The sequence below is a fragment of the Chlorocebus sabaeus genome, chromosome 1, assembly GCF_047675955.1.
Source record: "Chlorocebus sabaeus isolate Y175 chromosome 1, mChlSab1.0.hap1, whole genome shotgun sequence".
Lineage (NCBI taxonomy): Eukaryota > Metazoa > Chordata > Mammalia > Primates > Cercopithecidae > Chlorocebus > Chlorocebus sabaeus.
This window is the reverse complement of record NC_132904.1, coordinates 30,985,691-31,004,818: the sequence shown is the minus strand read 5'-3', so window position 1 is coordinate 31,004,818 and position 19,128 is coordinate 30,985,691. Positions and strand designations below refer to the sequence as shown.

General features: G+C 46.9%; 1 protein-coding gene across 2 annotated transcripts in view; it reads right to left on the bottom strand.

The window, feature by feature from the left end:
• Window positions 1-4,673: 4,673 nt before the first annotated feature.
• LMO2 (LIM domain only 2) overlaps window positions 4,674-19,128 on the bottom strand; it is a 33,581-nt gene continuing 19,126 nt past the window's right edge. Inside the window, exons 2-5 of one of the 2 annotated variants that reach the window (XM_008002421.3) lie at window positions 15,950-16,112; window positions 15,486-15,711; window positions 10,710-10,925; window positions 4,674-5,681 (exon numbers count right to left, since the gene is read on the bottom strand). In XM_008002421.3, the coding sequence (XP_008000612.1) occupies window positions 5,462-5,681; window positions 10,710-10,925; window positions 15,486-15,711; window positions 15,950-16,112 (825 nt within the window). In that variant the 3' untranslated portion in view covers window positions 4,674-5,461. Of the gene's footprint in view, window positions 5,682-10,709; window positions 10,926-15,485; window positions 15,712-15,834; window positions 16,113-19,128 lie in introns of those variants that run through there. The other variant, XM_037999524.2, reaches the window with a different exon arrangement.

Genomic DNA, 19,128 nt, shown 5'->3' with positions numbered 1-19,128 from the left:
CCCATTTACCAGTTGGCATTCAAGATTCTGCTGTAAACACGAGTCCTTCCTTCTCCCTCATTTATTTATCACTGGTATAAACTCATGAATTGTGCCCCCTGCCATGCTTAAAACTCATTACTATTCTTAATTCATTACTGTCCTTAATTGTTTTGATAATCAAATTGTCTTAGATTTGGCTATTGAGAGCCTCTTTAAGCTGGCTCCTTTGTCTTTATGACATGTTTACATCATTTTTTTCATTTCATTTATTTATTTAGTTTTTACTATTTCCTTACTTTCTGGCATAACAAGATGCTGCAGGCTTAACTTCTATCTTCCTTGCCCCTTCCCTGCAAATTCCTGGGTTTTACTCCCTACTTTGATTTTGATTTACCATTTAGTCTTAAAATTATAGAAAACCTCATCTCCCCTATTTATTTACTTACTGGCCCTCCCTCTTAGCTACTCATGCCATAAATATTTGTTCCTTCTTTTCCACATGCGTGACACTGGCCTAAATGCTGTTGGCGATGATAAAGAACTTACAGGCTAGTTTCAGAAAAGGCCTTCTTCTCAAATCACGTTTTAAAGTAGAGACTAGGTGGGGAGTGGTGGCTTATGCCTATAATCACAGCACTTTGGGAGGCCGAGGTGGGCAGATCACCTGAGGTCAGGAGTTCGAGACCAGCCTGGTGAAATCCTATCTTTACAAAACAATACAAAAATTAGCCAAGTGTGGTGGTGCATGCCTGTTATCCCAGCTAGTCGGGAGGCTGAGGCAGAGAATCTCTTGAACCCAGGAGGTGGAGGTTGCCAAGATCATGCCACTGCACTCCAGGCTGGGCTATGGAGTGAGACTCCATCAAAATAATAAGAAAGAAAAGAAAAGAAAAGAAAAGAAAGAAAGAGAGAGAACAAAGTTTTAAGTAAAACAAAGAAAATATAACAATCAGGCTAGGCATGGTGGCTCAGACCTGTAATCCCAACATTTTGGGAGGCTAGGCAGGAGGATCGCTTGAGCCCAGGAGTTTGAAACTAGCCTGGGCAACATAGCAAGACCCTGTCTCAAAAAAAAATAAAAAAGAGGAAGAAAGAGAGAAAGAGAGAGAGGCAAGGGAAGGGGGAAAGGAAGAGAAAGAAAAGAAGAGAAGGGAAGGAAGGAAAGGAAAAGAAAGGAAGGGAAGGAAGGAAGGAAGGGAAAAGAAAGGGAAAGAAGGAAGAAAGGAAGGAAGGGAGGGAAAAGAAAGGAAGGGAAGGAAGGAAGAAATGAAGGAAGGAAGGAAGAAAGGAAGGAAGGGAGGGAAAAGAAAGGAAGGGAAGGGAAGGAAGGAAGGAAGAAGGAAGGAAGGAAGGAAGGAAGGAAGGATGGATTTTGGGCACTATGTGCCAGGCAGGTACTACAGTCTGGAAAGGGTAAACCAGAGACTGTCCCTGATTTTGTGGAACTCAGGGTTCAGGGTTTAGCAGCAACAAAGGAAGAGGAGTTTCCTGATGACTATGTAGATTCCTGGGTCCCATCCAAGAGATCCTGATTCTGCAAATTTGCAGTTTGGTCCAGAAGCCAGCATCTTCATAGTTTCTCCTATTAATTAGAAGATTTCTAGTACTGAAGTTTGAGAATGATTGGATGAGTAGCTGTAAATTGGAGATTGAGGGGGCTACCTGGAAGAGGAGGGGCTTGAGCTGAGGGTCCAAGGTCAAGTCACAGGTCAGCAATGTCCACAGGACCCAGATCTTGTAGAAACTGGGAATTAAGGGCACCCCACCAGAAAGTGACAGCATCAAAATTTAAACCCTTCACCAACTGGCCTCCAGCCAACGCCTATACACAAACTGGGCTCACTGAAATACTCATGCTGCAAGTCAAGGTCCCCAAGTCTTTGCTCTTCCAAGTCCAAGGCCATTTCAAATGTCACTTCCTCTTTACTCCAGACAGACACGCTTGGGCCAATTTAATTGTTCCCTTATCTGCATTTCCAGAGCACTTTTTACATTGCTTTATTGTGGTGCTAATCCTGTATCGTTGTGCTTTGTTTACATTTCTGCCTAGACTAAACTCAAATATCCCCAAATAATCTGGGCTGGAAGATGTTCATTCTCCCTCTTTTGCAGATGGGAAACCTGCTGTTCAGTGAGGTGAGACTTCGAGAGAGCAGCAGGGCGCAGGGTGAAGCGCCTTGGTTAACGCGACTTCTGTCACTTCTCAGCCGCAGGACCTTAGGAAGTTTCTTAACCATCTGTGCTTCATTTTCCTTGGCAGCACAATGCAGGTGATAAGCAGTAGAAACTGCCACCGAGGCAGGTTATGTGGCCTCAAGGAGTTAATATATGTAAAACTAGAAGAAGGCCTGGCAAATGGCAAGTGCTGTGTAAATGGTTATTAAGCAATTAAAGTCATGTCACTGGAATTCAAATCCAACTCTTCAGATGATAAAGCTCCTAGATGCTTGTTCTATTTTAACTTTGTAGGACTCCAAGTTTTCCCGAAAAGTAGTAGTTGTCTTAGAAGCAGCAATAAATGGAAGCTGGTTTGCTGTAAAAGACATTCAAGAGACAAGAGGAAGCAAAATGTTCCAGCCAACTGCTTTCATGAAGGCATGGACCAGGGAAGAGAGCAGATTGTCAGTTCTCCTGACCCTGGGTCTAGAGCACACACGGTAACACATTCATGCAAGGACCACCAGGGTAGACCTTGGGAGCTGGTCCCTCTGAGTCTCTTTACACGTCTTTCCCCTCAAGTCAGTTGTGGATTAGATATTTGGGCCCCTGAGGTGATGTGCTACAAAGACTGCCTGTGCATCCACAGTTCTGCAAGACGGTGCCATTGACAAATGTAAAAGGTCAATTATTGCTTTGTTGAGCATGACAAAAATATTGGCTGATTTCCTGAATCTTAATGTGTGTTGTGCTACAATGGGGATTAAGAATAAAGTTTACATTTCCAACGCAATGATCATTTGTATTTGTACTTAATGCTACTTATAAGATAATTGCACAGATAGAATCTATTACCATTATTATTACTGTAAATATAGTTTAAAATGGCGAATTAAATTGTGATCGATTTTGAAGATGATGTACAGAACACATGAATGACGAATGTATGCGAAAGTTTTCAGTTTAGGGACCAAGGGTAGACAGTATCTACATGTGGAAGAGTTTCAGAGATTAACCTTTGCATCAAATATTAATAACTTAGAATGCTTGATCTTCCTAACTGGGAACTGTTTTAGAATAGCCATTCTCAAACTTGAGCTTGCGTCAGAATCATCCTTAAGGCTTATTAAAATACAGGTGGGGCACGGTGGCTCGTGCCTGTAACCCAACACTTTGGGAGGCCAAGGCAGGTAGATCACTTGAGTCCAGGAGTTCAAGACCAGCCTGAGCAACATGGGGAAACCCAATCTCTACCAAAAATCCAAAAATTAGCGGGGCATGGTGGTGTGGGCCTGTAGTCTCAGCTACTACAGAGGCTGAGGTGGGAGGATTGCTTGAGCCCAAGAAGTCAAGGCCACAGCGAGCCAGGATCATGACACTGCACTCTAGCCTGGGGGAAGGAGAGAGATCTTATCTCAAAACAAACACCCCACAAATTGCTGAACCCCATCCCCAGATTTTCTGATTTAGGGTGTCTGGGGTGGAGCCCATGAATCTGTTTCTTTATTATAGTAAGTTCCCAGGTCATGTGGATTCTGCTGGTCCCCAGAGAGTCTGAGAACTATTGACTCAGAATAAACATCCCGTCGCTGACAGCGCCTTTCCACCAGGAGAGCTGGAATGCAACGTAACTGGATTTGTTTTAAATAGGCCACCTTATGCAGTCAGATTTCCCAACCACTTTTAGCATTTTACAGACCAAGAGAGCCATGACTTCATTATTTCTTACTAGAAGAAAAAAAAATCATTTGCCTCTCTGTCCTGGGATTTAAAAAAATTAAAAAAAAAAAAATCACAAACCTTAAGAAGATTTTAAAGGAATCTTATAGTTAACTATAGCCTTAGCTGCATGTTTCTTGTGTCTTAATAACTAAACGCATTTAGACTTCTTGCATTTCCCAGTACTCTAAGGAAATCATTGAAAAGCTTCTTCATCTAGGTTTGTCCTTCATTGGGACCCTCTTGGGCTAGCGCGCTTCGAGGTGATGACCAGCAGGTGGCGCTCTGCATCAGTTCATGGGGGCGGCCTGACTCGGGTGAAGGCAAACACACAAACCAAGGTGCCTGCTTTAAATCCTCAAAGTAAAGGTCCTCTTAACCACTTGTCATAAAACACCCTGAGACACCCGTCTTGGAAAATCGAAGTGTCAAGCTCAGCATCTTTGCCACATTTCAAACTAGGTAATTACCTTCTCTCCCAAAGGGAATCTGCTTTATGTATTTGTGTCCTTTCTAGGTTACAAGTTTCCCAAAGGCAATAATCTTGCCTTCCACTCACTCCATACAATGCTGAAGTGAAATGCATATTTTACAATAACAATTTAATTATTCTACATTCCTCTGAGCTACATGATGACCTGTTACATAATTGCCAGTAATATAGAAATATGCCTGCCTCATACAAACCCTTGCAATCCATGGAAGTTTTTATTTGACCTAAGAGTAAATTGCTTATTTACTTCTCCTTTACAACACAAAAAGCAGAGCATTTCCCCACCATCCCAAATTATAAGTCGTAATCAAATAAACAACACTGCATTTCAGTCTGTCATTTTTATTAAGCCTGCAGAGCTGGTTTTTTTTTTTCTACACACGACAAATACTTTGATATAATCTAGGATAATAAAATAGTTGAACAACTTTTTTTTTAAGATTTATATTTGTATAGAAACAATCTGTGGAGCTCCTCACCTCGAAATGAAGGTGTCTAAAAACAGTGATTCATCAGCATTGCTTTAAATAATTGTTTGGTTAAAAGTTGTGGTTTCCATTCTCAACCGAAATGTGTCTCCATGCAGTTTTCCTTGGGTCCAAAGCTTAAGGCCCTGGGAAGGAGGCCAAGAAAAAAAGAATGGCCACTCCTTTCTGTCCTTCCCTTGTGTGGAGGACAGTCATTGAAACAGGGGTGTTACAAAACCCAGGAAGAAAAGAAATCAATTGCACATCTCTAGTTTGCAAGCATCAAAGTCACAACAAGTCTTTACACAACAACTCCCTATCTGTGGATATGAAATTCCATCATGACCGTACAGTGCCTGCTTGCCCCTAAATGTTCCTTTCTTCTGCTAATCATGTCAGTTACCACGGATGGCTGTGGCTGCAAGCTCTCCCTTAAGGGCTGGTCCTCTGTCACCTTGAAGTGCCAGCCCTTGAATTATGCCACTTGGATGCTACGCCTTGGTACCCAATAAAGGTCTACCATCCCCTAAGAAAACCCTTACCCCACCCTCAAACCCCCAAAGTGCCTAAGAGTGAAGACGAAGATGCCATGGAGACGGTGTCTTCAGTGAACACCTCCCCAAAGATGCCCGGGGACTCGGGCCTATATCATCCCATTGATCTTAGTCCACTCGTAGATGTCCTGTTCGCACACTATGTCGGAGTTGATGAGGAGGTATCTGTCACCTACACAGAAATGCTTCTGACAGGCGGCACATTTGAAACATTCCAGGTGATACACTTTGTCTTTCACCCGCATCGTCATCTCATAGGCACGAATCCGTTTGTCACAGGATGCGCAGAGACCGTCTTGCCCAAAAAGCCTGGGGCAAAAGAAAAGAAAGCTAAGAAGACAGTGAAAGGGACAATCCTGGAAGACAGGGCTCAGGGATGAGCCCTAGAAAGGAGGCTGAACTTTCAGGATGTCAGGAAGCCAGGAAAGGACAGCTCCAGAAGGAGGGCCGGCTAGTGCAATCTTTCCGAGCAGGCAGAGGGAACTCAGATGAAACTGGCATTTGGATCTGGCATAACTCCTCCCTTTTCTGAGCCCTCTCCGTGTCTGCAGCAACTGCTCACCATTCCCCTGGGCTGCCCCCTGGCTGCTCCTCTGTGGGCGAGACTCTCAGCTGATGTGATCTATGATAAGGAGTTAGGCAAGTATTACCTGTCCCCTCCCAGGGGAACCCTCATTTCAGAAGAGCAGCTGGAGGGAGACCCTAAGGGTCCCTTTGAGAGGGTACTGACCAGGAATGCAATAAAATGGGCATTCTTCTGAGGCTCCCAAACTCTATCATATCAACAGCCACTGATTCTACCCATGGGGAGAGCTGACCTTGAATACCTCCCTAAGCTGCAAAGCACATCTCCACCTGCTTATTCGCTGCGGCCCCGGCTGCTGGGAGACAGGGACTTCCACAGAAAACATGCAGTACAGCTAATCGCGCCTCTGAGATATAGAGGACAAACAGCATCTCTCCGTCATGAATGGAAGATCTTAATTCATGGCCCTTGCTGCCCCATTGTCATGAATCAAAAGTGAAACTTTTTTTCTGACATTTAAACCAAGACTCTCCCAAGCCTCAGTTGATCGGTCACTTATTTCAGGCAGTATTCAGTGTCAAGGTGGGAGACAGAATATGGCAGGGCTCAGTGCAGTGGTTCTCAAAGTGTTGGTCCTGGGACCAGCAGCATCAGCACTGCCTGGGAACCTGTTAGAAATACAATTTCTCAGGCTGGGCGCAGTGACTCACACCTGTAATCCCAGCACTTTGGGAGGCTGAGGCAGGCAGATCACTTGAGCTCACAAGTTTGAGACTGCCCTGGGCAACATGGTAAAACTCTGTCTCTACAGAAAATACAAAAATTAGCCGGGTGTGGTGGTGCATGCCTCTAGTCTCAGCTATTAATACTTGGGAGGCTGAGGTAGGAGGCTTTAGCCCGGGAAGTGGAGGTTGCAGTGAGCCGAGATCACGCCACTGCATTCCAGCCTGGGTCACAGAGCCAGACCTTGACTCAAAAAAAAAAAAAAAAAAAAACCAACAAATTCTCAGCCCTCTTCTCTCCCTACCCAACTGAAACACCCTGGGGAGAAGGCCCAGTAGTCTGTGTTAACGAACACTTCCGGGGGACTGGATGCAGGCTGACATTTGAGAATCAACAGCAAAAGTGCAGTAACACAAGTACCGGAAGCAGAGTAGACCCAGCTTCAATGTCCCAGTCCAGCCCTGAGTGACCCTGGAGAGACCTCTGATTCTCTGAGCCTCAGTGAAACAGCAGCCATCATAGGCTCCACCTCACTCAGCTGTTAGAACAACCAAACGAAGCATGTCAGGGCACCCACGGTCAAGGGCTAAGCCAACGCTGCTTATGTTTTAACACATTTTGGGTGTATTCCCAGCTGCACCAGTCTTGCTGCAGGAAGTAATTTTCACTCGTGGCTGAAAACATAGCATGTTAGCAGGTGGTTTCTACATAAAACCTTTAGGACAGTTTTAGGTGAGTGCTTGCTCTTACTGGAAGTTCTGATTGATTTCAGGATATCAGAGAATCAATTGGTACATTCTGAGAGGTTGTAGGAGACGTAGGGCAGTTGACACATTTTGCAATATTTGGGCAAAATTAATGGAATTGAGAAGAGGTGGTCCATGAGTGGAGAGCTCATTGTTTGGGCCAGGGCCAGCTAATTTTCCTCTGAATCCTGCTTTCCATTTGAAGATTTCTGAGTGTTTCCAAAGCACCGCCTGGGAGCAAACTCATTACTGGGGGAGAACATTTTATCCCAACGTAGCAGATGGTGGAGCTGCAGGTAACCACCACATTGGAGGTCACGGAGTGGAAAGACAGTTCTGGTTTCCTGACTGTTCTGTAAGTTAAGTTTGGGCCTGAGCAAGGATGAACGACTGAGAAAACAGTGTGCATGGAATGAATCCAACCGCCTGGGGTGGGCGATCCTTAAGGAAGGAGGGAGCTTATTAAAGGGAAGTCAGGGGGTAAATTACAATCCACATCAGGCAGCTAATGAAGGGAAGGACAAAGGACGAATATGTGAGAGACAAGTTCAGGTCCCAGCATCACCTCTAACTTACCAGGTGACCTGAGCAAACGGAGTCCCCTGCACAGGCTTCCGTGACTTAAGCCGTAAAGCAAGGGAACTGAAAGACAAGGCCCTTGTAGCCCCTTCCAGCTCTGGGATTCTGAGTTCTAATATTAGCAAAAAATAAGCCAGGAATTGACACCTAACTTGAACATTAACCTCTGGCACCAAGAATTGGTATCTTAGGCTGGATATCCCAGAAGTGGCCCCTGAGGCAAGGATTTATGTGCCAGTGATTTATGAATGATGCATTCTCAGGAAAAACCTGGAAGGCAGCAGGGGAGGCTGGAGGGAAGGGGAGGAGCCCAAGCCAAGTTGTAACCTCAGGCAAAGTCCCTCAGAGGGGAGGGACTCTGGAATATAAGTTATGCCTGGCTTCAGGCAAGGCTGCAGGGCTTGGTGCTCCCACCATGTCTGTCACTGGTTAAGGTCCGTTGGGGGTGTAGCGGGGGCAGGCATACTTCTGGCTCTAACAGATTCAGGTGCTGGCTGGTAAAAGCAAAACCACTGCCATCACCACCACCCCACCACTCCCAGCACACAAGAATTAGTGAAAAGGGATCCAAGGAGATCTGGCTCGGTACAAACATGAACAGCTGCTCTCGGGTTCCCAACAACACAGCAGAGTTGAGGTTCCGCATGGGGGTCTCATGAATATTTGAAGCGAAATGTTGGAAAAGAACTGTAACAGGCAACTCAGCCACTGGAAATCCTCATGGGGACAAGTTATCCTAGGGGTGAAGAAGAATTCAACCCCCATTCCAGGGCTCATTCAGTCACTCTTCCAACTTGCCTTGTTCAAAGATCCTGTCAGATATACCAAGAATGCAAGTAAACAAGATCTTGGCTAAAAGACCATCCCTGAAGCAAAAGACAATTTTTCTCCTCTGTCAAGAGGTGTCCCATCTTAAGCTCTCTGCCGCCCATTTTAATAACAATAATATAAATATTAAAGGATGGCTAGAAATGCCTGCACTAACGCAGAGTTAATTAACATGTTGCCTAGGAATGTGGCAGGGAGAAGAATTATTTCATGTCACCAAGACACAAGTTAATTAACATTGGGTTCTCCCAGACTGTTTTTTTTTTTTTTTCTTCCTCTCCTTTTTGAAAATGGAAAGGATTAACAAGCCCAGGCAGCAATGGTTTTATTCCTGAATGTTATATAAAACGGTAGAGATAGGGAGAAGCTGGGGCTCTTCTGACCTTACTCAATCTGCACTTCATTTAATAAGATTCAAATGATTTGACAGGGATGGAGTCAAGGGTCCGATGGGATTCATTTACCCGTCTGCCTTCTCACTGACTTGGCAAAGTGGGAGTGAGCAAAACCAGGTCTGTATTTATCCCAGTTCTATTTTTTGGGACTTAAAAAAAGGAAAACTGACCAAAATTATAAACATGATCATTGCAAAACCCTACTTTTTTTTTCTCGGAACCACCATATCTGCAAGGACTGCAAGGACTTTATCTGGGAATTCAAGAAGGACAAAAGGCTTCTTCCATCAGTCTTTAGGTAAAGCCTCCTTCAGTGTGAAACTGCCTGCAGTTTTTTGGTTTGGTTTTGTTTCTGTAACGTAAAATGCTCCGAGGGCAGGTTTGAGGGGAAAAGCTGGCCCAGCAGCCAAGGGCGCTGAGGTCTCAACAAGCTTCCATGGGTTGGATGGTCCGGGTGCATGAGGGAAGCACGCCTCACAGACCCTCTGCTCCAGGAAGACGGAGAAATCCTGACAGCTACACAGCTGAGCAGATCTGACAGCAGAGGGCACAGAGAGAGTTACCTCCACAGCAGCTCCTTGGAAACTAGAAATGCTAGTACATTCTAGGCAAAGGCATTCACAGAGTGCTGGAAAATTCGGATGGCCAACAGGATGGCCCAGAGCATGGGAGATGTCCTCAGCTCCCGTCTTACTTGGCGTGGTCGACTTCCTATTTTACCCTTCCATTCTTCCATCCCTTTGCTCATTAGATTGGAAAATAATGATTACGTCATAAGGATAAGTTATAAGAGCAGCTAACATCTATTTGATCCATACCGAGTCAAGTAGTTTATCTGCATTATTCCATCAAATCCTCCCCACATCCTTAGAGGTAGGTGCTATTATGATCCCCATTTTACAGATGAGGAAATCGAGTCTTAGGAAGGTTAAGTAACTTTCCCAAGGCCGCTGGGAAGCAACGGTGTTGGGACTCGAACCTCCAACTGCCTGCAGGGCCTTTGCCTTCCGTTCTTCAAAGACTGCCTTCCTGCTATGAGTCAATGCTTGGAGCTCCACATGCTTTCTATTAAATTTCTCATCATATAATATTGGAGTCATACAAAAGAATATTTATAACACATATATATATATGTTCTGAAGCACTCAAACGAGGTCCTCAGAGCCCACCTCCTAAGTTAGAAACCCCCCCAGTTCCTCTGATCCTCTGTGCGTACTCCTCCTCAGCCCCAACCCCTGGTTTCTCCCACTCCCCAAGGGAACAACTTTTCTGAATTTTGGGGGTACAATTCTCTTGCCTTTAAAGATATTAGTACTTTACCACATAGGAACGTAACCCTGAAAATATGCTTCTCAAACAGGAAGAAATGCCCTCTGCTTCTCGGCAGGGGAGCTGAGACTCAGTTTCTGCGGCCTGACCTCTCTCTATAGGTGGTGTCTGAGCCTGGAACAGGGTCGGGGGCAACATGCACAGACTGCAGATGTCCAGGGACCACCCAGCCTCCCTTCCGAGGGCCCCAGTGGAGTGCCGGGGAGGGTACCTGAGATAGTCTCTCCGGCAGAGCTTCCGGCCCAGTTTGTAGTAGAGGCGCCGCCCCACCTCGCCCAGCCGGCAGCCACAGAGGTCGCAGCTCAGGCAGTCCTCGTGCCAGTACTGGTCGATGGCCTTCAGGAAGTAGCGGTCCCCGATATTCTGCTGGCAGCCGCCGCATGTCAGCAGGGACGGGGGGATCTGCAGCACCTCATCCACTGGTTCCCTGGAGAGAAGGCCAAGCATCAGGGACAGCCTCACCAGGGTGAGACCAGCATCGGGGGTCCAAGATCATTTTGGGCCAGACAGGGTACCTCACTTGACTGCCTTTTGGTGACCTAAGGGAGAAGGGACAGGACAATACATCCCTTGGCCAGATTGCAGAGTCCCAACCAACCTTGGGTTAAGACGGGAGAGAGCCAGACCTTACTCCCTAGATCTCTAAGAAGTAAACACAAGGCACCAAGAGGCATCAAAGGCAACTGCAGGTGGCACTGTGCCCCTGCCCATGCCCAGCACTACCTGGGCACCTCTGGTCTCCTTCTGCTTTTTCCCTCTCCCCCCGCTGACTCTCCCTCTCTATCTTCACAGATTTCCCTCATTTTCCTCCTCCTATACCCTGGACCCAAGGGCACTGCCTAACCTCAGAGGAGGCACCCTGGACTAAAAGAGTCGCTCACCATCAGGGCAGCGGACGACCCAGAGAGCTAAGAATCTGCAACTCCCCTGTTGAATAAAGTGCCATCCTCCCTCCAGCCCTTCCCACCTGCACAAAAGCAGAGGTGACGAAGAAAGAAAAATGAGACCAAACATTATTTTAGGCTGCTTTCTCTTTCCAAAATAAAAATTCCATCAGGATATAATAGGAATTCTCCTAGTTTTACTCTTTTACAGAAATTCCATTTTCCATTCTTCCTACTGAAGGAATACTTGGAGGAAAATCCCATATTGTAAGGCCATTGTTACACTTATGAAGAACATCAAATAGGCCTTTCTTTCCTTACCTGAACATTTTTATAACAGTAAAGCTGATTCGGATAAAGTTGATTTGAGGAAGAAAATGAAGTGGGGGCAATGATTATTTCAAAGAGAGTGGAAGGCAATTAAACAGTCACTGACATCTCAATCCAGCAATTGTTAATAGGCTGTAACACACGTTCTTTCATTAATGCGCCATGCATAGTATCTCCTGTTCACTTTACTTCACTGGAATCTGAGTACTTTTTTAACATTTAAAAATAAATAATTTTGCTAAAAGAAAATAAACGAGTGGAAGGAATTATTCTAGTGTCCCCCAAATGGGACACAGGAAACACTTAATACTTGTTGATTTGTAATAATTAGCAAGTGTTCTCTGGAACCTTAAACACAAATCTATTTCTTAAAAATCTATTACGTTTCAAAACCCAGACCTTCTTCCAACTGTAAAATTCCCAAAGGGAGTTTCCTCCTGGGTGCCCTGCAGGTATAAATCCATGTCTCCTATTTCTAACTAGTACTAACTTACCAGGTGACCTTGTGTCCTAATTGGTCTGAGCCCACAAAGCCCAGCAGTCATTATACTTGGGGACAGGAGGCTAGGTGGCTCAATGTCTATAACACTCTGACAACTTCAGAGGATTCTGTCATGTGAAGTATGAAGCGTTTCTTGTGAATATTTAGGAGTGTTAAAGCCATGCCCACACTTTCTAGATACAATGTAACAGCACTTCATGAGATTATCATCTTTGGAACAAGAAAATGTGAAGCTCAAGTTAGTTTATCTGGGAAAAAAAAAAAATGGCCAGGCACAGTGGCTCATGTTTGTAATCCCAGCACTTTGGGAGGCCAAGGCAGGAGGATCACTTGAGCCCAGGAGTTTGAGGCCTGCCCGAGCAACATGGCAAAATCCTGTCTCTACAAAAAATATAAAAAATTGCCCAGGCTTGGTGGCATGAGCCTGTAGTCCTAGCTACCCAGGAGGCTGAGGTGGAAGGATCACCTGAGTACAGGAAGTTGAGGCTGCAGTGAGCACTGCACTCTAGCCTAGACAACACAGTGAGACCCTAGCTCAAAAAAAATCAAAACTATAGTTTCTTTTCTTTTCTTTCTTTTTTTTTTTTTGAGACAGAGTCTTGCTCTGTAGCCCAGGCTGGAGTGCAGTGGCATGATCTCGGCTCACTGCAAGCTCTGCCTCCTGGGTTCACACCATTCTCCTGCCTCAGCCTCCCAAGTAGCTGGGATTACAGGCACCCGCCACCATGCCCAGCTAATTTTTTGTATTTTTAGTAGAGACAGGGTTTCATTCACTGAAGGCTTGCTTTCTTTCCTTTGTTTCTACAGATTGTATATAAGGACTGCCATTTTCCCTTCTAATAACTAATACCCTAGCATTTTTATGTGTATCAACTCGGAATTGCATCTCTTCTCTTTCCACAGCCCATGGTCTTACTCTGGGCTTTCAAAACCACTCATGGGACCTCGACAGACATTGGACGTCCCGATGCTGATGCTGCCAAAGGACTGTGAAAGAGGATAATTTGCCCTTAGCTGGTGCAAAACTGCCTGGAATTCAAATGAACTGCTCTTGTTACTCACAGGGGAGGCAGTGAGGGCCACCAGTGGCATAGCAAGGGAATCTCTGTGTTCATGAATTCTGGCTGGCTTTCTGTCCAAATGTTTCATTTGCATATAGCTAGGCAAGTCTCCATCTGTAATTTGGAGATGCTGATTGTAATGACCCAAGTCGGCTTTGAGGAAGTACACAATGAAGCACCTAATAGGATACTGGACAATAGGAGGAACGTAAAGGAAAAGAGTTATGGTGATGGCCTGAGATGAGATGGAGAAGTAAAGTGTAAGATATTGGCTCTGTCTTTCTATAATTAATTGATAATATCACATTATACTTAGTGGGCAATCCAAGACAATGAATGAGATTGATTCACCCTCAAATTAATATTTTATATTCTCCCAGACCCTTATCTTGAATATTACACCTGAGTATCATTTCAGCCTGGATTTCTGGGATAATCATAACAATTTCTAAGGGGGTGGAGAATGTGCTGCTGCAATTTCTCAACTAGCTTATCCCTCTTTGATCAGAAACTGTCTTCGCTGGGCAAATAGTGAAGTGAAGGAAGGAGCTGGTGAGCCTCCAGCAGTAGATACCTGCTGTGTTAGGAAGTTAGGATGTTTCAGTTTTCTAACCTTAGTGAAAAAGCACAAACTTTGAAAGACGCAAACTTCCTTCAGGGAAATGAAACCTTCAGATTTACCTTCTATTGAAAGGATTAGTGACTAAATTCTGCTGATCAAAAAGGTATGAGGCACCAATTCATCCAATTCACTCCCTTACTGTGTTACTATGATCTTGCCCAGTCTCTGAAACTCAAAGCTCAGTTGTAATTTTAAGTTTATTTTTTAAAACGTGATCAAACCACCCTTTAAACCCATTGTTTACATAAACATACTTTTAAAAAGAAAGGTTATTTTTCTCCTGAGAATTTGTTGAAGGAAGTGGGGGTTTTTGCTACAACAAACCTAGCTCATTACAGAACTGGTATCTTAACCTTCAAGACGGAATAGTGATGTTTATATTCTCATTGGATGGTGGTACTTCCTGTGTTTTATGAGAACATGCTGAGCTTTTATGCTGGTAACTGAGGGTAAAACCCAGGTAAATAAACACCATAGAAAGCCGAAATTGAAGGGTGTATGTGTGTGTGTGCGGTATTTCAAGCAGGAAAGCACAATTCTTTTAAACCAGGAAAAGAAAAAACAAAACAAATGTCTCTTAAAAGCACAAATGGACAAGTCATTAACCAGCTCCTTTGGTCTTGTGTAACAAATCCCTTCAAAGGATTAGAGGGGGACTTCAAAGGAATAAAAATTCTCAAAACCAGACAGCTAATGACTCTTAAAAGGGCATTTGCGTTGACAGGAAAATGATATCTTAAACACCCCTTGCTACCCATGTTAACACTAAAGAATTGGTGAGAGAGAGAAAAACATTCCAAACCAGTACGAGGCTCAGAAAACAGATGCGGTCAATGCTCTTTAGAGCTCTGGTTCCCTGACCCCAAACCCTTTTGAGACTATGCTAAAAACTACGAGACTCTACTCCCTAGGAGAATTCACCTGTACACAAAATGGTGCATTAACTTTCGAGGTTCACAGGTCCCCATCGGTGGACCTCGAGGAGGGCTACACGTACTCAGATTTACTCCGGATTTCGCTGCTCTAGAAATCCCCGGAGGCCCAGAGCCAGCTCCGAGGTGGACGGTCGGACCCCTCACCCGTCCGTTACCCGCGCGGCTGGCAGCGGCTCCACCTGCGGACCGGGAAGGCGGCCGCTGGGGACCCCGGAGGCCTCCACTTGGAATGTTCCCCTTTCCAAGACCAAATGGACAAAGAGAAAGGGCCGAGAAGGAGAGGTGAGAAGGGAGCCGCGTCAAGCACCGAACGCTCTCCGGACTGCACCTGCGCGCCTCCAGGCTCCCCTTGTGCCTGCTCCCGTGCAAACTTTCTGGCCCGCGGTGGCTTTAGGCAGCGTCCTGATAGCCTGGAGTGGCCCGCAGAGGCGCCGGGCCGACCCCTCTCCCTGCCGCCCACCGCCCAGTCCCTCTCCCAGCGCCCCCGAAGTCACCCGGGAGGAAGAGGGAGCCCAGCGCTCCGCACAAGGGGCCAAGAGCACGCCGCGGGCGCGCACCTGGAGTCTCCTGGAGGGCCGCCCGGGTCCCCCAGCCGCTCCGGGACGCGAGGCCGTGGACACCGGGGGTGGCAGGGGCAGGGGCGCCGCACTTACTCTGAAGGGTCCAGGCTCTTCCTTTCGATGGCCGAGGACATTGGGGAGGGAGGCGGCGTGCCGGGCGGCAGGGGCGCTCCCTTTGTGGCGCGGGGCTGGCCGGCTGCCGGGGCTCGGACCCCCTCGGGTGCTCGGGCGCCGCCGCCGCCGCTCCTGCGCCTCCGCTTGCTCCGGCGCTCAGGCGGCGAGCTCGCCCCTCCGCGCTCAAGGACAGTCACCGCGCTCCCTTCAAATGCCAAAGAGAGAGAGCGAATCACCGGGCTGCGGGCGCGCCGCGGCCGAGGCGGGGGCCGGGGCGCGCAGCCTGGCCCCGGGCGGCTGCAGCTGCTGCTGCTGCTCAGGACTTAACCTTCCATCCCGGTCCCGCCGCCTCCGCCGCCCGGTCCCTCTCGCGCGCTGTCGCCGGCTCCGCGCCGCCCGCGGGGATGGTGCGCGCCCGCCCGGCCGCCCCGAGCCCCTCGCACCTTCGGCCCGGGTCGCGGCGCGCTGCTCGCCGCCGAGGGCAGAACGGGGGCGGCGGCCTGGGGGCGGGGAGGGGACCGTGCGTCTCTCCCCGGGCTTCCTCCTCTCTCGGGAAGGTCTATTTTCGCTCAGCTTCCCTCTGTCTCTGGTTTCATTTCCTTTTTCCTGATCACGATTCAAATACAATAGAAGGAAATCACATTTAAAGAGACAGCTGCCCGGTTCCCCCACCTCCCCTTTTTTCTTCTTCTTTTTTTTTTTTTTAAACGGGGCTCCTGGGGATTAGCAATACAAACAGCAGCATCAGGACTGACTTGGCTTCTTAAAGGGGCCAGTGTCGGAGACGGGGAGATCCGCTCAGCTAACACCTCTCCTTGGAGAGGAGGCTGGGCAGCCACTAAATCATTCTTCAGGGCTTCCCCCCTTCAGCCTTTCCCTTTTGGTTTAACTAAGGTAGAAAGTAACCCACGAACAGCTCGAGCAAGCAAGAAAAAACAAGAATGTGAAATAAGCACCTACAGAAATGCAAGTGTTCCAAGTGGATTTTGAGTCCGTCCCAGGTTCGAGATCCCAGGTCCACGGACGCCGAGCACCGGGGGGCCCCGGACAGCGCGGCTCTGCGGGCTACCGGCTGCGGGCTCCAGGCTGCGGCCGCGCTCTGCAGAGGCGATGGGGGTGCGCGAGCTGGGACTGCACGGGCTAGGGACGCCTGAGCAGAGCCAGGGCAGCTAATCCCAGAGGAAGGGTGGCTGGGAGGGACTTCGTGGGACCAGGGCTCCTCTCAGTCGGCTGGTGTCGGAATCCCCTCCCTCAGCACCTTTCAGAAAGCGGACTCCTGCGGTTAAACTGCCCCCCATGTAAAGTGCCAGTAGTACCCCGACCAGAGAAGCTGTTTTTCCAGTGGTCCAGAACAGTATTAGGGAGATTATTTTGCCCTGGGTCAGGCACAGAGAAAGAAGGCGGACTTGATTTGGGGGTTCAGGCTTCCCCCTCTCAGCCTCCTTCTAGAAAGAGGTAGGAACGCAGAGGGTAAGAGGGGGGAAGCCAATAGTCTGCCCTTCCATGGAGAAAACGTTTGGCTGTCCTGGGCCTCAGAGTTCCTTGAAAATATCTGCGTTCAGAAACTGAAAGGCCTATTTGTGCGTGATGCCAGTCACTAAGGCTTGCAAAAAGATAACGTACTTTCAGGATCCATAGTTTTATATGATCAGTCTGGATCATAGGCATACATTTTTGTTCCCATTTTAAAGATGACACATGGGCCTGGATGAGCTCACCCTGAAAGGTAGTAGTTGAAGTCAGAAGTGAATCCCTGAGTGCTTCATTTTCCCTGTTCAGAGCCAAAGCTTCATGACTTGTTACAAGTATAACCATAGTTTACTACTGCCTGCATGCTTTTGTCATTTTCTGGTCCCTGTGTCCCAAGGCTTGGGTCCCTCATGGGTATAATCAAAAGCTGTGTGTGTGTGTGTGTGTGTGTGTGTGTGTGTGTGTGTGTGTGTCTCAAAGAAAGCCTTAAGAGCAAATTTTTGTCCAAGTGGAGCCTTCAGTATACAAAAAGACTTTTTTTCGGCTGTGCTCCGTGGCTCATGCCTATAATCCCAGCACTCTGGGAGGCCCAGGCTAGCCTGAGCAACACAGTGAGACCCCATTCCTACAAAAAAGAAAAAAGAAAAATAATTAGCTGGGTGTGGTGGTGCTTCCCTGAAATCCTAGCTACTCAGGAGGCGGAGGTGGGAGGATTGCTTGAGCCCAGGAGGTTGAGGTTGCAGTGAGCCATGATCGCACCACTGCCCTCCAGTCTGGGGAACAGAGTGAGACCCTGTCTCAAAAAAAAAAACAACAAAAAGTTTTTTTTTTTTTCCAATAGACCCTTGTTTTTAATCTAAAAAAGAAAATTCTTAGAATTTTAGGCAAGCCTAAACTATGTGATAAATACGTAACCTACCACACTACCACACTACTTTCATTTCTAACAGAAATGAAAATAAACATATAGGTTGTGATGAACAGTTTACCTACTTTAACCAGTCAATGTGGTGGTTAAATGCTGGAATTTTGGAACCCAACTGCCTGGGTTTGATTTAGACTCTTAAAACTTATCATCTAGCATGGCCTAGGAAAATTATTTAATCTGAGGAGGCAGTATGCGGTAGTAGCTCTGGAGTCAGGCTACCTGGATTCTAGCCTACCCTTGACCACCTGTGTGAACCTGGGCTCACAGCAGGAATTTAAACTCCCAGTATCTTGGCCAGGCTCAGTGGCTCGCACCTGGAATCCCAGCACTTTGAGAGGCCAAGGCGAGCGGATCACTGGAGGTCAGGAGTTCGTGACTGGCCTGCCCAACATGGCGAAACCCCATTTCTACTAAACATACAAAAATTAGCCAGGTGTGGTGGGACATGCCTGTAACCCCAGCTACTTGGGAGGCTGAGACAGGAGAATTGCTTGAACCCGGAAGGCGAAGGTTGCAGTGAGCCAAGACTGTGCCACTGCACTCCAGCCTGGGTGACACAGCAAGACTGTGTCTCAAAATAAATAAACAGATAAATAAACAAACAAATAAAATAAACTCCCAGTATCCTCATCTGTAAAATGGAGATGACAGACCCTATTGCCTAAGTTATTGCGGGGATTATATGAGTAGTGCATAAAAGGGTGGCACATAGATTTGTAATGGCGTGGGGGTAATAACAGATATGAGGTTGCTTGCATGAAAAGCAACTGGTATATAGTAAGCACTCATAAATGGCAGCTGCTATGTTATGGCAAAGGGCATCATGAAGATAATTTCAAAAGAGCTTGACATTAAATTTAAAGGCGAAATGGGGGTTTAAAATAAGAATGGCCCACCCAAATTTGGAAACTATTTCCTGTGTTGTAAAAGCAGGAAACAGGATCCCTTCACCTCACCCCCTTCTCCTAAATAAAACATGTAAGCGTTTTCCATTTTCATGTTCATTATAGTGGTGACTAAATGACCTGTTTGCATCTGCTTGGGTGTTGTTTGTTTGTTTGTTTGTTTTTTGAGATGGAGTCTCTCTCTGATGCCCAGGCTGGAGTGCAGTGGTGCAATCTCAGCTCACTGCAACCTCCACCTCCTGGGTTCAAGCAATTCTCCCTGCCTCAGCCTCGCAAGTAGCTGGGATTACAGGTGCCCACCACCACGCCCAGCTAACTT